The 21,614-nt window shown below is 38.8% G+C and overlaps 3 protein-coding genes across 3 annotated transcripts in view; 1 reads left to right on the forward strand and 2 right to left on the reverse strand.

Moving 5' to 3' along the window:
- Window positions 1-1,757: 1,757 nt before the first annotated feature.
- Window positions 1,758-11,782, reverse strand: LOC139934966 (protein SYS1 homolog). The gene is made up of 4 exons (XM_071929400.1): window positions 11,623-11,782; window positions 5,391-5,831; window positions 4,506-4,573; window positions 1,758-3,970 (listed from the first exon to the last, which is right to left on the reverse strand). The coding sequence occupies exons 2-4, from the start codon at window positions 5,550-5,552 to the stop codon at window positions 3,730-3,732; spliced, it is 471 nt and encodes a 156-aa protein (XP_071785501.1). The 5' UTR covers window positions 5,553-5,831; window positions 11,623-11,782; the 3' UTR covers window positions 1,758-3,729.
- On the forward strand, window positions 8,457-10,351 carry LOC139935471 (uncharacterized). Its single transcript, XM_071930098.1, has one exon. It carries the CDS (start codon window positions 8,463-8,465, stop codon window positions 10,332-10,334), a length of 1,872 nt encoding a protein of 623 aa, XP_071786199.1. The 5' UTR covers window positions 8,457-8,462; the 3' UTR covers window positions 10,335-10,351.
- Window positions 11,783-13,034: 1,252 nt separating the features above from the next.
- The window catches only part of LOC139934907 (alanine aminotransferase 1-like), a 30,415-nt gene continuing 21,835 nt past the window's right edge, over window positions 13,035-21,614 (reverse strand). Inside the window, exons 7-13 of the mRNA XM_071929327.1 lie at window positions 21,200-21,279; window positions 20,348-20,481; window positions 19,276-19,384; window positions 18,513-18,578; window positions 17,882-18,037; window positions 16,641-16,753; window positions 13,035-15,855 (exon numbers count right to left, since the gene is read on the reverse strand). Of these exons, the coding sequence (XP_071785428.1) occupies window positions 15,756-15,855; window positions 16,641-16,753; window positions 17,882-18,037; window positions 18,513-18,578; window positions 19,276-19,384; window positions 20,348-20,481; window positions 21,200-21,279 (758 nt within the window). The 3' untranslated portion in view covers window positions 13,035-15,755. The remainder of the gene's footprint in view (window positions 15,856-16,640; window positions 16,754-17,881; window positions 18,038-18,512; window positions 18,579-19,275; window positions 19,385-20,347; window positions 20,482-21,199; window positions 21,280-21,614) is intronic.

A 21,614-nucleotide genomic window follows, 5' to 3' on the forward strand; every position in this document is an offset into this window, starting at 1 on the left:
GCTCTTGAATTATAAGAGGTTTGTATAAAGGCAGTTTTATTTTATTTTCAACAAACTTATATTGTACTGCATGCTTTTATGCAAAATAAAAAGTTCAGATAATTAAGTTTATCATAGCAAGTTTTTACTTTGTCACGTTGACCAATAAAGGTGCTTGACAAATTTGGTAATTGTCAAAGACTAGTATTCTCACTTGGTGTATCTCAGTATAAGCATACAGCAATGAATTGGTAAAGAAGTTGCAAGAAAACAATGAAACAATGAACAATGAAAGAAAAAACACCCGGGCCTTGTTTACACAATTGTGTGCGATTTTCAGAAGATTGAAAAAGGCATCAGACCTGAAGCCTTTTTTTCAGATTCAAATATTTTAGTAAGAAATTACCTCTTTCTCAAAAAACGATGTAACTTCAGAGACTCGTCCTATCTCAAAATTTATTGTAGTATCTCATTTGCTCATTGCCCAAATAATTTGATAAATGTTAATATGTTATGAGTATTAATTACAACTAGAAATTGAGAGTTTGTGTACAAACTCAGGGTGTTCGGGTGAATGGTCAAATGAGGTCACGTTGTGTACAACATTTGTAGAACATTACAAGAGGTTTCATGTAGTGAAAGAATCTTGTACGTAGCGTTTGTGGTTCTCAAGATATGAATTTTTCAATTAATTACCGTTTATTTAACGTAATGACGTCATCGATGACGTCATCATTCCAAAAAAGCTGCGGGTTCATCTACTCATGAAGGTTCATGTTTATGATAAGTTTCAAGTTCATAGTAGTTTAACATTTTGTTCAAAATCGCACGAAGAAAGATGAGGCGAATCCCAGCGTAGTGGAATTTGAATTACGCGCGCCTTCAACGGAGTCTGCATGTGTATACACAACCCGTAATGCCCACAGCCACGCAGTGCTGTTTTGTCGTAGAGCATGGATACAATGTAGGCCTACATGAACTACACGCACACACACCCACACACCCACAATACAATAGTAGCATTCACATACATGAATGGCGATACTATCTGGTTTCTACGCGTAATGAATGGAGGTCAACACAAACGCGCGCTTTTACGACCAGAAGGCAAAATTCAACTGGCATTATGTTTGTGCAAAAGTTTGAGCAGGATAACTGATCTTCAAACTGATATTCAAATTTTGCGAATATGATATATAGTTCTTGAGATATGAACTTTTGAAATTTTGAACTTCCGGTTTCAACCGGAAGTAAAAGTCACATGAGGTCACGTTGTGCACGACTTTTGTAGCTAATTACAAGACCTTTTATATGCACCAAATATCTTGTGTGTGGCATTTGTAGTTCTCAAGATATGAACTCTCCAATTTTTAGCTTTGTTTTGAACGTAATGACGTCATCAATGACGTCATCATTCCAAAAATGTTGCTGTTTCGTCTTCTCATTAAGATCAATATATATGGTAAGTTTCAGGTTCATACAAGCTTTAGTTTTTGCGAAAATCGCGCGAGAACGTTCGAGGAGAAGAACACGCAGAAAAAAAAAAAAAAACAAAAAAAAAAAAAAAACAGAACAATAACAATAGTTGTTCGGCTGGTGGCCGAACACCTAAAAATTGTCCAGTGCCTTTGACTATTTTAAACATTTTTACCAGGGGCCAATTTCATAGAGCTGCTTAAGCAAAAAATTTGCTTAAGCACGAAAATAGCTCTCTTATTTTACACGTTACTTGTCAAAATTTCATGCCATATACATTGCTTATGACTAGTATTTAGCTGTTGTTTACTTAGCATAACATTTGAGTGGAGTCTTGGCCGGTAACCTGATTTTACTAAGAAATGAATATTTCGCTTAAGCAAAATTTTGAGCTCTATGAAATTGGGCCCAGGTCCTTATGGTTTGTGAGCAGATTGCCACAGCAAATTCTTTGTACCCATACAATATGTCTGTGAATATATCCACATTCAGTGCGTGGAAATTTAAGCTTGGAGATGATAATGCCTTTCACTCCCCCAAGTCATAACTTTAAAGTAAAAAAAAAATTACCCGACATCGTATATATGCCAGTTTTATGGAACTAAGCATGCAAGATAAATTAGAGATAAACTCGAGTACAACGCAAGGCATATGTTTGTACTGTGATCAGCAGTAAATATGAATATTGACGCGTGTACATTATGCTTAAGCATAATTAAGCATAATTACACAACATAAATTACATTAACATTGTATGCAAGTTTCATTTACTTACATGTAAAACAAAAATAGTGTTTTAAAATTCTTAATGTTAAGGCTTTAAAGTACAAACCCGTACTCATTCTGCGGGCTCATGGGGCAAAAACATGGACCCCATAACCCCCACCCACTAATGAAGTCTTGGTCAACTCACTTTAATACAGATAATTATGGGCACTGGTGTGTGCTAATAACAAATATGCTTGCAGAGGTTTAATGCTAACAAATTGAGGGAATTCATGAAGCGAGTCGCGGCTGAGCAGATAAGTACACAAGCTAAGGGCCCAATTTCATGGCTCTGCTTACCGTAAGCAAAGAATCACCGCTTACGTCAAGCATATTTCATGGGTTAACGGGGATTTTTACTAGGCATTCTATGCTACCAAAGCTATACTAGCGCAGAAATTTGATGCTTGCTGTGCAAGCGGAGGATGGTGATCGTAAGCGCAGAATTTGGCCATAAGCAGAGCCATGCAATTGGGCCCTGGTGTTTCTGTTCAGTAGTGTGGGTTTGACTACTGGTTGTGACGCTTGTGTCCTTAAAGGCACTGGACACCCTTGGTAAATGTTTGTCTGACCGCCAGATTTGAGCAAAAGTGCATCATTAGTGCAGAGTGCTATGGAAGTTTTATTCAGAAGTTATGTACATGTACAATATACATGCGCAAGTAATAATAACCTTCATGTACATGGTGTTCACAACTGGGCCCAACTTCATGGCTCTGCTTACAGCAGAATTCTGCGCTTACGATCACGATTCCCCGCTTGACTTGCACGCGCCGAATTTCTGCGCTAGCCTTGTAAGCGTAGAATGGCTAGAAATGTGGAGTACGCACGCCCAGAAGCCAAAATACACGGCTAACCTAGGAAATACGCTTGCCGTAAGCATAGAATTCTCTGCTTCCGTAAGCGCCAATTCTGTGCTAACGGTAAGCAGAGCCATGAAATTGGGCCCTGGTGGTCTGCAACAGTCAGCTTTAACACTGGTAAAAAATTGTGTATTTTACTCCTTTGCACCATCAATTGCTTTAGCAACAATGGACTTTTTTTAAAGAAAAATCTACCCTCAGTATTTACAACGCATAGTAAAAGCAACCGCAACTTCTCACAGACACGTTTATTCTTGAGGTTACGTACAGACAATAGACCTTATGCGCATAACGATCATGAGTAGGGCGCCCTCGGGTAGAGGTCATAGTAAGGTTGCTCATCCTTTTTGTCAAGCAGTCACCATTGTTGTACCTCTAAGATGGTGTCCTGCACCGTTTCATTTAGAGCTGCTTGATGAGCACAAAAAGTGGCTAAGCACAACAAAATTATAATTAACAGAATAACGTTACAAACCAAACTACCACGTGTGTACAATTAGTGACTGGTATCCTGATCATTTCTGCTAAGCCAAAAACTGTTAAGCAATGTGTTTTCTGCTTACACACAGCTCTATGAAATTGAAGCGGGTTCATTGGCTTGTGGATTTTTCATGTGGAAGGCAGGGGTCAAAGGTCATAGGTTAGGTCATAAGTCCGACCTGGCGGCCACGGACAGTGGGATGGCCTTCATCTCACTCCTCATGCACAGGAATTCTCCGAGTACTGTCATCAGCGCCACACAGATGATGTTGATGAGCCACCACGATAACGTGTGGGGAAATTGTCTGTTGTACACCCAGCAGGCTAGCAGGTGGATCACGTGGACGGTCACGGCGAAATCTGTGCACTGCTTTGCCCTCTGGACGGCAACCCACAATCCTAAGGCACTGCAGGAAGAAGGTTTGAGAAATATATGAGTTTACTTTAATTTTAGCAACTGTGAGCACGGAGACTTGAAGCTTAGCATACATGTACTTGGGTGCAGAGTAAACCTAGGGATATTTGGTGAACTACATGTATATTGTATGCGAAAAACCACTTTTACATGTATATAAAGTGTAGGCTTGAATAGAGCTGGAGGAGGGCGTTTTCTCTCAATATTTGATCAGTGGATATTCCCACTTGTCTTCTAATTCCGCAAAAGTAGGAAGTACACTAAAATTATGTGATTAATGAGGCATTGCATGGTGAGGACGGCCACTTCAAAGTTAGGGATAATAACTGATTTGGGCTATGGCCCCAAAATCAACTGCCACAAGGGGCACGCACGTTGTCACCTACTCCTGGGGCTGAAACAGGGTTACCCCCTTCACAACATGTAAGGATGTGTACATGTAGGTATGGGTATAATCCATTAGGAGCCTGGTTGGTAGAGCAAAATGCATTAACTTCCAAACCTGTTTTTGCTGCTTGTGAACTTACCATGTTAAAGAATTCAAGACATAAACTGCAACAATTGTTCTCCCTTTTGAGCTGCCGAACTCCAGACACTGCAGGAATGAAACAATTGTCATCAATATGAATACAGTGCATGTAAATCAATTGTCACATTCTAATATTAGTTAAAACAATTCCTTACTTGAAGAGATGTGGAAAAAAACATGACATACATGTACATGTGTAGCAACTATCTTTATAACACCCCTTACAAATATTTTGCCTTTTCATTGGTTTAGAACGCGTCACATGGTATGTCTTAGTTTTACTAGACGGCGGATGTGTGATAGTGCATCAATTGCTGTGTAATAGTGCATCGTTTGCTGCGACGATTATCACACGGCGTGCAGTACCCAGACGTCTTTTTACCCACCTCGAACCCAATCAGTTGTGCATCTGTGTATCTGAAACGCGCCTACGAACATACGTGTATGATGATGATAAATAATCTGTTGGGGTGTTATAAAACAAATATTGACTGCTTCGAGTGCTACGGTTAAAACTACGACTCCTGAGGTGATCCCCGCAGCGTTCTATTTTCCTGCACCTCAGGAAAATAGACTGCTCCGGGGATCACCTCGGGAGTTGTAGTTTTAACCATAGCACTCAAAGCAGTCAATATTTGTATACTATAGTCTGAGGAATTCATATTTTAGTGGCGACTTGTGACTTGAAGCAAGTCATTGCAAATGGCCTTTTGTTGGAACACAATTTTCATGTCAAAAGAAAAAATGAACAGTCAAAATTTTAATAAAATTTTCTATTGACGCAAGGATGTTATGTTTGCTACTTGTTTTAAAACTAAAGACCTAGTGCAAAACTCCGGCAAATAAGTAAATTAGAAAATTACTAGTATGACGGAAAACCTACCTCATACTTAAATACTTGATCCAGGAGTTTTGGATTATCTAGGATTAAGTCCACAAAGACCAGCCAGAAGCCATAGCAGATGTAGAATGTGCACTGCATGAAGAGGATCTGAGAGATCAGTAGAAGAGGGTCCCACACATGGCTCCGAAATGTCCCAACCATGGTGACTGTTCTTTCTAAACCACTAGCGTCTTGAATTTCAAATCGGGTATATCAAGAAATACCCGTACGAGACGCAGTCTACACACAGCTATCGGAAGTACACTACAGCACTAAAAGTTTTCAACACAGGACTTTGAGTGAACTTTGATTCAATGACGTCTTGAGTGTAGGATCCATCCTTTATTCCTTGAAGTTAGACGTGGATACATGTGTCCATCGTGAGGACTGACCATCAAGAAGTGGAGTTGATGCTAATTGCTCCAGAACTGACGTCGACGTCTGTAAAGAAAGACAGGTAATCAGAATATGAAACCATTGAAAAATGAATGATTAATGACAGAGGGGCTCCTACTCCCAGACACTTCTTTCTCATTGAAACAATCTTCTTATATGCATTTCCTTTCTTGTTTTAGTTATAAATGAATTATGCTTTACACTGCCATAAAAATATACAAACAGATTTATAGTATTATTGTATTCTTGTATACTCAAAATAATCATTAGCATTATAAATAAGAGGTTGATAGTATAAAACACAGCGAGAAACCGCTCCCTCTGAAGTAATGTAGTTTTCGAGAAAGAAGTTATTTTGATTTTGATATCTCAAAATTAGATTTTGAGGTCTCGAAATCAAGCATCTGAAAGCACACAACTTCGTGTGACAGTGGGTGTTTTTTTTTTTTCATTATCTCGCAACTTTGACTACCAATTAAGCTCAAATTTTCCCAGGTTTGTTATATTAAATGCATGTTGAGATACACCAAGTGAGAAGACTGGTCTTTGACAATTACCAATAGTGTCCACTGTCTTTAAGTCAGAGATTTTGTATACACCAACATTCAGGCTTTTTTTTCACAATCTGCCAATCCTAATCACAAGCCAGGGCACAAGTGACAAGTAGGCTCTATAAAGCAATTACATGTACCTATATGCTTAACAGAATATGGTTACCAGCCAAAATGCCATTTCTCATTTACAATTTGTGACTGGTATCCTGTATCCATTTCACTAAACAGAAACTTTTCAAGCAATATTTTCTGTTTTCAAGCGGCTACATGTACATGAAATTAAGCCTGGCAGGTAAACATTTCTCATGAGGTTAAATACATTCTTGTGTAATTTTTAATGGTATATATTGTTATATTTATATTCATATTTAAATACATATTTTTACATAGTTTTTATAGATTCCTGTAAGTGGCGGCTTTCCGCTGTTGGATGTCAATCAATAAATAAAATTCGCTTGTCAATTTGTTTGCTACAGACATACACATTTTCAATGCTTAACTTGAACTTCATTTCAAAGTCAACAATGCAGAAATCTGCACGCTTACATGTTCTGTGTTCTGTTGAAATTGAATAAAAAAGCACTAACCCTTGACTAAGACCTTCATGTCAACACAATAACAGGTATGCCAAAAGTCACACTACATGTACACCAAGTGTCTGTACAATAGACGTTGTATTGTGTCTCGTTAAATGTATTGTGCTTGTAAATGACTCAAGGATCTAAATGAAAATTTGGAAAAACCAGTTTTCATGCCTGTATTATTTGGGGTATTTTATGTACTTCCTGCAAGCAGTCATAACATCTACACAGCTTCTACAGAACAGCAAGTACAACTTGATTCAGGTGAGTTGCAAACTTTATGTACAGGATTCAGACACTTTTTCAAAGTGTCCACAGATTTACATTAAACTTACAGGGTTTGAAGATAATGATAGTAGAAAGCTTCCCTTCAAATATTACTTACTGAGGTTTTGTAGTTTTTGAAAAATGAGTAAAACAAGTCACAAAATAATTTTCGTCTCAGTAAGACAACAATTATTTTAGCATGTGAAAGCTCATTTTAATGAGCTTTTACATGCTAAAACCAGTTATATTACATAATACCATAATCATAGCATAACTGGTTAAAGACAGTGGACACTATTGGTAATTGTGAAAGACCAGTCTTCTCACTTGGTATATATCAACATATTATACGCATTATAACATAACAAACCTGTGTAAATTTGAGCTTGATTGGTTGTCTTTCTATGAAAGACAAACACACCCTTGTCACACGAAGTTGTGTACTTTTAGAAAGTTGATTTCGAGACCTAAAATTCTAAACTTGAGGTCTCAAAATCAAATTCATGGAAAATTACTTCTTTCTTGTAAACTATATCACTTCAGAGGGAGCTGTTTCTCAAAATGTTTATACTATCAACCTCTCCCCATTACTCGTAATCAAGAAAGGTTTTATGATAATAATTATTTTCAGTAATCACAATAGTGTCCACTGCCTTTAATGCGTTTTTATATGCTAAAACTGGGACACTTTCAGTTCGCATAGTACAGTTTTTTTATGGAGTGTGTGACACAATTTTTTCAAGCAATTCACCTTCAAAACCACTTTTCAGTTCCATCTAAAGCATGACAAAAAATTTCAACCCCTCTGAAATTATAGGATGGTTTCATGTTAAAAATTTCACTTACAAGCTCAAGACTATTTGGGGGGTACAAAGTGCAAACAACCTTTGTAGAAAACAGTCGAGAATTTAGACGTTTATGTTGAACAGCCCAAGTAAGACACGTCTCAGTTCAAGTTTCAAAGAACTAAAATTAAGCCTTGTGTTATAAATTTAAGATAAAAAAGATTAGTTCATGTTTAAACTTTGTACAACGATTATGCCAGCTTAACTATAGCCTACACTTGCAGTTCGTCAGTCAACAGTGTGTGAAAACAATTTTCAAAAAGATTCACCTTTTTAAAACCCTTTTTCCCTTTACAGTTACATCTACAGCAAGACACAACATTCAACCACAACAATAGGATGGCTTCATATCAAAAAGTATACGCACCCCTAGACCAAGACTGTCTGGGGTGCACAGCGTGCCAACAACCTTGCAGAAATCCACAGAAGATGGACTGCCATCACAGTTTCTGCTCCAAATGTCTTCAAAGGCTGCAAGATAAGCAAGACCCAAGGAGCGTTGAGTTTCAGTGTCCTAACTGTGCGAAGACGTCCAGTCTGGACGGTGGCGGAGAACAACTTAGCAAACTGGCGGAGCAGATTAGAATGCAGGGGAAAACACAGGGTCAAGGGTCAAGTATCAAGTGTCAAGCATGCACTGAGAAAACCGTGGCAGTTTCAAAGTGTGTAGACTGCGATGATTATCTGTGTCCAGAATGCCAACGTGCGCATGAGCGCATGAAACTGATGAAGGACCACACACTTGTTCCTTTGCAATCGAGGGAATCTGCTAGCATCAAGAGGAAACCCTTGATGAAATGCAAGACGCACTTCAACCAAGACGTCACCTACTTCTGCGAGACATGTCAGATGTTGGCATGTTTTAAATGCAGCGTAAGAGATCACGTCAAACCCTTGCACTCTCTGGTCAATCTAAAAGAAGCTCTCCAAACATGTAAGCAACAGGTGGCTGAATTAGTTGTCAAGGCAGAAAACAACAACTCGGAGTTGAATGAAGCTTGTGATGAGCTGGAAAAATCCTGCAAGAAAATGGACATTATGTTCGCCGACACCAATGAGAAAATCTCAAGAAAGGCTGAGAAGGAGATTGCCAAGGCAGTTGGAAGGATCAGAGAGGAGGAACAAAAACTGAAACAAACAGCAGAGGAGAATTATAAACACAGAGTCAAGACAATTGAACAGGCCCTTACTCAAAACGTCAACACGACGACCCAGACAACGAGGAAGCTAGATGAAGTGAAACTAGTCATGCCTCATCTTAACGACAATATGCTTGAATACGTTAAGAACAAATTGTTACAATACCTTGAAGAAATGTCTAATACTAAGGCGGAGGGCGTGTCAGATATGCTTTTCTTTATGGACTTTGAAGAAGATGAAGATTCACTAGGGAGGTTGGTTCTGGAAGAGAAGTCTCCGGTTATTAAACCAGAAATACAACGACTGGCAACATCTATTAAAAAAGGACCGGTTGTTGCGAAGAAGCCCGGGGCCCTGCCCCTTAGCCCTGGGTTTGTGTGTCCGAGCAAACAGTGGGCCCTCAAAACTGATGTGAAGACGTTCGGATTCGAAAAGACAAAATTCCGCCAAGCATGCAATGTTGCAGCCTTCTCCGACAACGAAATAGTCACATCAGAAACTCAGTTTAAAATTCTGATCTCTCTCAACTCATCGGACCAAACCACCGACTTCCCGCGACGGCTGCACATCAATGGTCTGACAAATCCCTCTAGAATCACCACAAGTGGGAATAACAATCTCGTCGTTCTAGACAGTCCAGATGTGAAGATTTTCACCAGGGACTACCAACTCCTACGTCAGTTCACACCATGCAAAGGGACCGACGGTGTACCATCATGCCTTGCTGTGGACGACAGAGATACCATAGCAGTGGGATACAAGAACAAGGGCGAGATCTCCCTGCACAGCGCAAACGGAAACCTCATTCGAAAACTTCCAGCTCCGATGTTGGGCGACTTTGCGACAGTCTGCAGGCAGCACTTCATCTATACGAATGAACAGAAGAAGTTAGTTTCGGTGAACTACAACGGTAAGTTGGTGTTCTCGGTTGACGTCCCTTCTCGATTTTCCCCAACGGGTGTCTCTTGTGATACAGATGGCAGCATTTACGTTGCTGTGAATCACTGGGCGTCGGGAAGCGTACATCGGTTCACTCCTTGTGGCAAGTACATGGAATGCATCATCAAGGATTGCAGACCCCCGCTTAACATCACATTCACACCCAATGGAGAACTGGTTTTGGCTGCCACAGATTCAGTACAAATCTATCATCGAGTGTAACCTGGCAAGATGCAATCACAACAGGGCTCAAATTTGGCCCTTGGGCCACTCTGTCAAGGAGCGACTTTGAGAGGGGCCACTTTGAGAGGGGGCCACTTTACAAGTGACAGGGCGAATTTGCTAGGGGCGACATTGTAGTGGGCGACTTTGTAGTGGGCGACTTTGCTGGGGGGGGGGGGGCAAGTTGACTGGTTTCCAAGTAAGGTTGGAAAGGGGGGGGGAGTAGCTAAAACAAACATCATATATTTTGATGTACAAAATCAGTTATTGATAATAAAATTATGACTTATAAGCCCCCTTTTCTTTCCCACAATGCCTTTCGACAATTGAAAAAAATCAGCCAGGCGGTTATCACAATAAGGTCTATTGCCAGCCATTACTTGGTTTGGATGTCATTTTTCTGTTGAAGCATTTAAAGCCAAAATACTAAAAATAAGGCTTATTATACAAGACTTGGATTCCTGTGAGCCTTATAGTTTCTAAAAGAAAGCATTGGTGACCATAAAAATAAAGCGTTGCACAAAAAAATGTGCGATGTGTCAGAAAATATGCAAGATTATTTACCTTTTTAAAAAATGTATTTCATGGAGCTTAAAATAATATTATATTTAAGTTTCCCCTTTTAACTTCGATTTCCAGAGTAGCGGTTTAGTTACTAACATGAAAGAAAAAATCAGCAGCTAAAACCAAAACGATAAAAAAAATAAAACTCAGCCCTCAGAAATTACCTCGCCCCCTGCGGTGTAATAGAATCGTCCAAGTACGCCGAAAGACAAAATGGCGAATATTTCCGTTTGTTACTAAATTCGGGGTAAAAAACACCTTTTTTACAGTTAAAAATACAATTTTTTCAACAGTTTGAAAGTGATTTAGATGAATATGACTCTTGTGCACATATTTAACAGTTGAATTACGTTCAAATGTTCTGTTAAAGTGCATTTAAAAATTGTTGTCGTGAGTTGTCGTGAGGGGTCGTGAGTTGTCGGTGTTTAGTGCGACCGTAGGAGGTAGACACAGATTATAAAAATTACATTTTTTCATATCGTCAATTCAAATTAAAAAGTGGTGGTGCCATAGGGAAACTTTTCCCAGACTCCTGGCCAATCAAATGTTTTCAATTCACACATTTATTTTTTAAAATTGACACAACACACCATTAACAAGCAAGTCAATAAATAATTAAGCAAAGAAAAAGAAAATGCAAATTTTGCATTCGCTTCGTTGTTCCAGTCCACCTTATATTCAGTACTCTTCTTACTAAAAAAAAATATAAGATGAGTATACAAACCTTTAAGTTTCGTTCCACGTCCTACCAACCAACCAACGAAATAATCATTTCAGTGATTTACACAACAGCAAACTTACACAACAACAACTTAACAACACTTTTAGTTACTTGATCATTGTTGATGAAATGAACAGTGTACACTATCCATATGGATGGGGAAATACACGACTAAATATCCACGTAGTTTTTCGTTATCGTCGTTCCCAGATCCTGTACAGTTGGGTGACATATGAAGGTGAGATCGATCATTTTAATGCAACTGCACACGAGGTTATACTATGACACACGTAGTCTGTTCTCGTATTTGTGCTGTGCTTGAAAATACATACTATGCATTTGGGAGCTAGACTTACCAAGTCAATCACAAATATGGAGCGCCTAACCCGCAAAAATCAACAAAAAACACAGTTGAAGAAACAATTATTCTATTTTGGTATGTAGAAATAGTAAAGGCTTTAAAAAATATATATATATTACTCTATTTGTGTATGTAGAAATAGCATGGAAATAGTAACGGCTTTATTTTCTGTCTTGCACCTGTTAGTTTTGCCCTGTATTTTTAATGTCTGTCTGGGTTTTTTGGTCTGTCTGTTCATAGGCTGGGGAACAAAAGCTGTGCTTCTCCCCGGACCTAGATGTTGCATTTTGTTTAAAGTTACACTTTTAATATATTTTATATTAACAATAATCTTGTCCATTTATTACTCTGTATTATACCAATAATTTCAACTAAAGTAAGTCTGTGTTCGTTTTGTAATAAAGTTGGAGAGTTCTTAATGCTTCACCTGTACTGTTAAGCAATCATACACCATATTAATCACTTAATAGTAATTAGTATGGTGTATGTTTGAAACAATAAAAGAAACACACGCTGTTTTAAAGTTTATTTTGTTTGATCTATTTATACAGTGTTTATTTGCATTGGTGATGTTAGCTTGTTTAAGACCTTTAATTCTTATCAAAAATGTGTTAACTTAATTCCCCTCCCCTCATACTCTCTTGAGGCGCTGGTGGAAAGGTAAGGGAATGATACAGTAGGTTTTACTGATGCATTTTCATTTAACTTGACCCAGGTTAAGCTATATTTTGGAAAATATTGAGTTGAAAAAAGGCCCAATAAGGGGTAGGTCCATGTCACTTCATCAAATAACTTGGGCCAATTCGACGTCACTCCCCCCCCCCCCAACCCCCCCCCCATCCACCATATGAAGTTTCAACCTGCCCCCATCCAACATACTGAAGTTTAAAATCTGCCTCCTCCTCACTTCAACCATACTGATTGAAAGGTTTCTGATTCTGCTAAGCAGTACTTTCCTGAGCTTAGCAGGTTTTTTTATGCTTACAGGTTTTATGACATTGGGCCCAAACCACTAGACCACATAGATACTCAATAATCAGAGAGAAAAAGTATGTATTATTCAGATCATGAGCTGTTTTATTTATACATCACTTAAATGATCAGTAAATAAAATAAACCATTCATGTTGTACATTATATTACATTCAAATTAACCTGATAATAAACTAAATGTATCCTTAAATAAAATGTTCTCAGTGCATTTAGTTTTAAAAATACTCCATTCTTAAAAATCACTGTTAGAATTAAGTTAAAATGTAATATGTTTGTGCGATGCTAACTGTATCCCATGTAAGTTACTCAGTAGGATATCAGTAGGAGAATATGGCACAGAGATAAAACCACAGGAATTAAAATAAACTGGCAACAGACAATGTAAATTAGTTGTAAATTAAAGGAACACGTTGCCTTGGATCGTACGAGTTGGTCTTTGAAAAGCAGTTGAACCGTTTGTTATGAAATGTATTTGGTTAAAAAGATATTTTAAAAGTAGAATATAATGATCCACACAAGTATCACTCGAAATTGCATGGTTTTCCTTTGCACACTAACACGGTCGACAATTTTGTGGAGTCAAAGTTTTGACTACATAAAATGGCTGATAGTGTTTCTTCCCGACGTAAAAGGAAAACCGTGCAATTACGAGGCATGTTTGTGTGGACTATTATATTCTACTTTTAAATTGTCTATCTATCCATTTGCATTTCATAACAAACGGTTTCAAACGCTTTTCAACTTGACAGATCCAAGGCAACATATTCCTCTAATGTATATTGCTAATGAAATTCTACGAACTGAAATCTGATGGTCACCAACTCAATGAATACTGTCAGTACTTAATTCATCTTAAATATTTAGTTTAAATGAGCTTTTCAAACTTCTTATTTACAATTGAATGTTTGGCTCAATTTCTTTACAATTGACACCATAAATTGATAGCACGTACATGAGATCATTTGTCATAACTTATCAATTATTAGCAATTTGTTTAAACATATAATAAATATTTATCAGTGTTAACTGAAATATTAAATATGCTGCAGTTACATACACTGTAAAGCCCGGTTCATACTTCCTGGGTATGCAAAAGTGAGTTTAGCACAAGTGAACTGATGCAAATTATTCCTTCCGAATTTGTGACGCCAGCCGTCGATTTCACAACAATCTTCCTAACTTAAGACTAATCTTAGGACTTAGGACGAGTCCCAACCCTGCACTGTAGCATGGAGACCTTAAGATTAATCCTAAGTTAGGAAGAGTTACTCGTCCTAACTCGAGATAAGACGAGTCCTAACTCTTTGTGAAATCGACGGCAGGAAGTCTGAACCAGGCTTTAAGGTAGCTTCATTCATTAGGCCGTTTAGCACCCAGAATTATTAACTATTTAGTATTGCTTTCAATCTTATACTCTTCCAGTTTATCTGCTCTAATCCAAGTCCAAGTTTACAAATACGAACCATGCGACCTCAAATCTTCGGAAAGAGGGCAACCAGATTTGTCATAAAAACACAGTCATTTAAAAAAAATAAAAATAAAGAAATAAATAAAAAATAAACACAGCACTCTGCATGACTGTAGCCGATAGGCCTAGTAGCCAACACCCCCAAATTGTGGGTCTAATAAAAGTTGTGAAGTTCGTTATAGACCCAGAATTTGGTGGTAAGCAAAGCCATGAAATTGAGCCCCAATCTGTAAATTTAACCCTCATACTTCCTGAGAAGGCTATAGAAGTTTAAAAACCACTACTGATCTATTGTCTTTTTAAAACAAAGACAGAATGTGTGCAGCGTGCATTACATTTCAGTTACTAACATTCAGTACTTCACTCAATAAAAATAAACAAAATAAAAATAATACATTATATACAATAAAACATACTGGGGTCGATTTCACAAAGAGTTAGGACGAGTAACTCGTCCTAACTTAGGATTAATCTTAAGGTCCTCAAGCTACCGTCCTAAGATTAGTCTTAAGTTAGGAAAAGTTTTGTGAAATCGCTGGCAGACTTTTTTGATCCCAAACAAATATTTTGTGAAAATTACCTCAAGTGGATGGTATGGAAGAAGCACAAGGATTAGAAATCTGTTTGCCCTAACAGACTCAATTCCACATATATTGAGAAGACAACCCTTCAGTTATCTCAGGAAAATTGTTTTAACACACATTACAACATTTCAGAACATTTCAAGTACTCTTTTTTTTACCAATTTGGATAAGAAATCGTACAGCTGGTAAGCAAAACTATTAAACAAAGCATGGAAGAATCTTGCTGAGCACAAACTAAGTCACCAACCAATAAACCATAACATTGTCAAGGAATAATGAAAGAAAAACCGCCCTCGTTGCACATGTTTGTGTGCTTTCAGGTGCCTTCAGGTGAAGTCTTTAAATAATTGAGTGAGAAATTACCTCTTTCTCAAAAACTACATTACTTCAGAGAGAGCCAGTTCTCCCAATATTTTAACCCATCAAAAGCTCTCCATTGCTGTACCAAGTGAGTTTTTATGGCAACAACTATTTTGTTAGTATTACCAATAGTGTCTGACAGTGCCTTTAACATTCCCACCCTTGCATCTTGCCATGAAACTGGAGTGCAACTTCCTTAAATGCTTAACACTATTTTTATGCTGAGCATTTGTGCTTACCATCTATACGAAATCAAGCTCAGATTAAACAGGTACCTTTGTTGGTTGGAATTGACTGGTTTTGTTTTATATACTTTTTTTTTTTTTTACTTACATTAGAGTGGTTTAACAAGATTTACTACTTTGGCCTTCTCAGTCTTCGTCCTTGTATCTCGCCATGAAACTGGAATGGAACTTCTTGAATCTTTCCATCACGTCCTTGAACTTCTCCACAGACGGCAAGATTGTCATCCTGTCAAGAGAGAGAGAGAGAGAGAGAGAGAACCAGGTTAACATTTGTTAAAGGAATGCGGTTTTTTTTTCTTCAATAAAGCTTGGTCCATAAATTAATGGATAAAAAGTGAGTCACAAAGTGAATGAAATGGATTTGAGCTTGCTAATAAAAACTGACATACATGGTCACTAGTAACAAAACATGTCTAAAACTAGGATCCAAGTTTTATCAGGTATGTTGAATTGATGGCATTTCCGACGTTTAGTAACACCATAGCCCAATTACATAGAGCTCCTGAAAGGGGACACGTTGCCTTGGATCGGACGAGTTGGTCTGAAAAAGCATTTTGTAACCGTTTGTTATACAATGCATATGGTTGGAAAAATGTTTTAAAAGTAGAATACAATGATCCACACAAATTTGCCACAAAATTACGTAGTTTTCCTTTTGCTTTGCGAACTAACACGGTCGGCTATTTATGGGAGTCAAAAATTTGAATCCCATAAACTGTGTTAGACGACAAGGTAAAAGGAAAACCGCGCAATTTAGAGGCAAGTTTGTGTGGATCATTGTATTCTACTTTTACAACATCTTTCTACAAATATGCATTTTATAACAAACGGTTACAAACGCTTTTCAAAACCCAACTCCTTTAAGCACAAAATTTGCTTCAGTTAAAAAATTCCTTGCTTAGTAAAATAAGATTCCCGGACAAGTCTCCACTCACTTGTTATGCTAAGAAAAAAAACAGCTAAACACCAGTCACAAGAAATGTATATGGCACAACATTTTTTGTGATTTACCTGAAATGATAGGTGCCTGGTCTCTGTCCGAAGCCAGATCCTGGCACCACGCAAATACCGGCCTCCTCCAAAAGATGCTCAGCGTAGAACACATCGGGAGCTTTATTCATCTCCTAATAATACACAGCAACAAAACCAATAAATATTTTGCATTCACAAAAGCAAAAAGAAATAATACAACAATTGTAATGTCATCATAATGCCAGCCTACAGGCTACCCAATCAAGTCGACTTCAATGATTTCATAACACAACGCCAACCAGGACGCCCACCATTGCACTGCAAGGATTAAGTCCAGGAAGATGTCCAAACTCCACTTCATAAGGCAGAGCAACTAGTGACAAGCAGGCTGGAATGGGGACGGTTTTCCAAGGAACACATTGTCCTTAGCAGGTAAGTAAGTAGAAGCAAAGACCCCAAGTAGGTGGCTTTTGCTAGGGAGCCAGAGGTGCTTGTACCAGTGATCTTAACCTGACCATCTGATGTCACACTTCAAGGCTCGTGAATAGAGGGATTGCAATAAAGGGATAGCAATAGGCATCATCGACCGCCATATTTAATGAATTGTGCACGCGTAAACAGATACCATTGGCTGAGAGTCAAACGCAGCGCGTACACTTTTTCATTGTTTTACATCAAAGATGGCGGTCGATAACTCATATTGCAACCCATCTATAACCCCAAGACACCTGCCTTGCCCGCCTCCCACCTGACCTTTGACCCCTTATCCAAATTTACATGAAGGGACATTCATAGCACATACTGATGCATTCACTCTGTAAGCATTCCTTTGTTCTGTACGCTTAGGGAAAATGCTATTCCTCAACTGTGTGGACGTGTTTTAAGGCAGTGGACACTATTGGTAATTACTCAACTTAATTATCAGCATAAAACCTTTCTTGATTGTGAGTAATGGGGAGAGGTTGATAGTATAAAGCATTGTGGGAAACGGCTCCCTCTGAAGTAACAAAGTTTTTGAGAAAGAAGTAATTTTCCATGAATTTGATTTCGAGAATTTGAGGTCTCAAAATCAAGCATCTGAAAGCACACAACTTCGTGTGGCAAGGGTGTTTATTCCTTTCATAGTTATCTCGCAACTCCATTGACCAATCAAGCTCAAATTTTCACAGGTTTGTTATTTTATGCATTTGTTGAGATACACCAAGTGAGAAGACTGGTCTTTGACAATTACCAATAGTGTCCAGGGTCTTTAAGTCCACATAGTGTTTCACCATACGTACCTTGGCCTTATTGATGGCATTCTGAGGAAGCTTGACATTCGGGAAGGAATACATAGCACCCATGACCGGATTACAGGTCACTCCCTCTACGGAATTGAACGCCTCGGCAACAATCTTTGCCTTCTCCGCTAACGTCGATAACACATGAGCTTTCTCCTGCAGGAATCAAAACCACAACAATATCTGATTGAACCCAAATAATCATGCACTGCTGGCATGCAATTGCAGTTTATTAATAAATGGGGGAAAAAAGGAAAGTGTATGGGATTTGAGGCGTGACAAGGTGATTAGTTTGCCGTTAAACCATATGTAGATTTTGAGTTCTGTTGAGAACTTGTCTTGCTTTATACTCTACTATCGCAGATGGCCAGGACTACTGCTTTTGCTCAGTGGATCGAGGGGATATCTCGTTATTAACTTCACTACCTCGGAGTGAGTTCTTCGACTAGCTTAAAATATTCTTGGGTAAATTTTACAACATATAATCTAAAATATTTCAACAATACACTGTAAATCAAGCAGAATAGTTTTTTTTTAAAAGTGGCTGAAGTCATGCCCGGGAAAACTGGTCGTTAAAATCAATTTTCAGCCCTGCATACAATAATACAGGATTACTTGGTGGTAGTTTTACCTTTGCGAATAATTCATATGAGACTTCTCCTTCCCTCGGTGGGTTGACTACTACATCCATCACGGCCTGTTTATCAACACAAACAAAAATTCAGCATTAGGTCAAGAGGAATAGTTATGCATCATAAAGTAGAATAAAAAAGATTCCTTCTACTTTACAGTGTTTTTGAATCCCAAATAAAATTGTTCCCTCAGCCAGTATCCGAACAAAGATAGTTGTTTCAATGTTTGCAAATCCCACACAAAATTGTTCCGTTAGAGCTAGAGTACAGTGCTCTTAACCACTCACTATGGTATATGTTCACTTTGGACTTGCCGGTCAGATTTGTTGGTTAAGACTCCAGGGCTTTAAGAATAACTTTTTAAATAAGAAAAGCCTTATATTAGTTGTTTTTTGGTGCACATGTATGGGTGTGTTCGATTAGCCCTCCCGGGTCGACCCCGGTCTGCCCCCGGTATGTTCAAATAGCTTTGACGTCATTCCAGGGCCTCACAAGGGTCAGCCCCAAGTGCCCTGCTTGTGGAAAGGGTCACTGGGTCACTTGGGGCTGCCCGAGGTGCATGACGTCACCACGTGAGGGTGAGTGATCATTCCATTAGCTCTTGTCAGGGGCTCAGCCGTGTGAGCACCGTGGGTCAACACAGGGAAGCTAATCGAACGCACCCTCTATGAGTAATGAAAACCTTTTACATGCCGCAAACATGTGACATGATGACCTACAAACAGGGTACTACAAATTCCAAGTCAAATGTCTCATTCTTACCTGACCAGAGACTGTGGGACAAAGCTTTGCCGAGATGAGTTTAAAGAGTTGAGATTTGACGTCAGGATCCAGGTTATGGACCTCACAGTAACCTCCTCGGAGACCACACCTTCAGGAGGGGGAGGGGGAGAAATAAAACCATAAGTATTTTAATAGCTTTGATAATAATAACAATAAGATTGGTTGCTTCTTTTAAGGCCTGGAATTTCAAGGAGGCCAAGACCTATGTTGCCCTGGTCTTGGCCTTGGTGCCCCTTACCTCCAATGCCCTGGTCCTGCGAAAAGGGCAATGGCCTTTCAAAGATGAAATTCCAATACGCCACCCATTGATGCTCAAGGCACTCAATAATATGCATTTTCACAGAGCTGCTTGCGCAGAAAATGTTGCTTTTAAAAACAACTTCCTGCTAAACTGAAATGAGCAGGATCCCAGTAACAAATTGTATGTGACATTGTATCTGGGCAGGTAACCGTAATCTAGTAAGCATAATGTTGCTGTGCTTGGCTACTTTTTGTGTTTAAAGCAGCTTTATGAAATTGCCGATTATAAAAATTCTGAATGCCCCTTATTTTTGACCACGCGAGGGCGCTATAAATAGTATTTTTATCACTTCCGGGGGTACACGCGATTCGCCCTGCACAAATTAATAGGCGTTCTGTCACTTTTGTTGCACCGTAGTTTCAATTTGCTTTAGAGGTGGATTATAACGGCTCCTTTAAAAAGTCTTATTGTCTGTGATGGATTAGATGTCTGTTGTGGTAATGTGTTCCAATCTTTAAAAACTGTTTTGAGTATGAATGAATATACCCCCGGAAGTGATTGAGGGTGCCTCACACGGTCAAAAATATGGCCCATTCATTTTGGTTTTTACCCACATACAATGTGTGTTAGTACTTATCTGAGTTCTGTGAAAAAAAAATCACAGGCATATTACTCGGGTGAGAACCATTCTTGCTCAGTAAACGTTTTGAGCAACAATCCCTTTTGGTCTTGTAGACTCCCCCCCCCAAAAAAAAAAAAAAATTCAAGCCCTCTGCAACAAAAACAAGTACATAACAGGCTTGGACTTACTCTCCCATGTATCCCTTGGACGTTGAATGGAAGGATGCTAGCTCTTGACTGGAATACTTGTCTCCAAGCTCCGTTAAGACCTTCTTGAAGGAGTGGAATTGGCTGCCCTTGGCGTACACATTGTCCTGGTACACCTGAATAAAGCCACAACAAAATCAATAGTGTTACTTCAATCAAAATTCTATAATGAAACACAGTATTGAAGCTTGACAAGAGCCGTTATTGAACCATGTGTAAGCAGCCTACTTGCTACATGTAAGTCTAGGGTCACCTATTTTGGGTGGCAAAAATTGCGAAGTGCGTTAAAGGCAGTGGACACTATTGGTTATTACTCAACAAAATGATTGGCACACAAGCTTACTTGGTAACGAGTAATGGGGAGAGGTTGATAGTATAAAGCATTGTGAGAAACGGCTCCCTCTGAAGTGACGTAGTTTTTGAGAAAGAAGTAATTTTCCACGAATTTGATTTTGAGACCTCAAGTTTAGAACTTGAGGTCTCGAAATCAAGCATCTGAAAGCACACAACTTCGTGTGACAAGGGTGTTTTTTTCTTTCATAGTTATCTCGCAACTCCATTGACCAATCAAGCTCAAATTTTCACAGGTTTGTTATTTTATGCATATGTTGAGATACACCAAGTGAGAAAACTGGACTTTGACAATTACCAATAGTGTCCACTGCCATTAAGCGCTCGCCTCTCAACAATGTGGCCTTGGTTTGATTATAAGCCAAGTCCATAGAGTAGAGTTGCGCATTGGTTCTTTCCAATGCCACAAGGGTTTTCTCTGGGCACTACTGTTGTCCTCCCTCCTGAGAAAATCAAACACTGCTGTTCTCCTCGTATACGTACCTCATCAGCTAAGATGAAGAGATTCTCTTTGTGAGCAAACTTGATGACATCTTCAATGTTGCTCCTACTAACAACTTGACCTGAAAGGGTTACAATAATTAAGAGTTATTAACATGAGCCCCTTTCACACTACAAGTTAATCAGGAGAATCTGTGAGTTGAGGATTTTTTCGTATCCATAGGCTAAAATGGCGCAGGGAGATCGATCACCCCTGGGAACGAAGTTGTGAGCAAACCCGCACAAATGTTTCCGAGAACACCCCGTTATAAACAGCCCCAGCTGGTCATTATCAGCTGACTAAACACTCCCTCATGACCCGCTCTCCACCAATAGGAATAGCAAAACGGTCTGGGGTGTTTATGAATCATCTTTCTAAACATACGCATTTTATAACAAACAGTTACAAACACTTTTC

This window comes from Asterias amurensis, chromosome 3 (genome assembly GCF_032118995.1).
Source record: "Asterias amurensis chromosome 3, ASM3211899v1".
Classification (NCBI taxonomy): domain Eukaryota; kingdom Metazoa; phylum Echinodermata; class Asteroidea; order Forcipulatida; family Asteriidae; genus Asterias; species Asterias amurensis.

Excerpts from the sequence above, each read along its gene's own strand:
- LOC139934966 (XM_071929400.1), bottom strand. The coding sequence starts at position 5,552 with ATGGTTGGGACATTTCGGAGCCATGTGTGGGACCCTCTTCTACTGATC. Across the intron at positions 4,574-5,390 it reads ATCAAGTATTTAAGTATGAG|TGTCTGGAGTTCGGCAGCTC; the intron begins GTAGGTTTTCCG and ends TCATTCCTGCAG. Across the intron at positions 3,971-4,505 it reads GTCTTGAATTCTTTAACATG|TGCCTTAGGATTGTGGGTTG; the intron begins GTAAGTTCACAA and ends TTCTTCCTGCAG.
- LOC139935471 (XM_071930098.1), top strand. The coding sequence starts at position 8,463 with ATGGACTGCCATCACAGTTTCTGCTCCAAATGTCTTCAAAGGCTGCAA.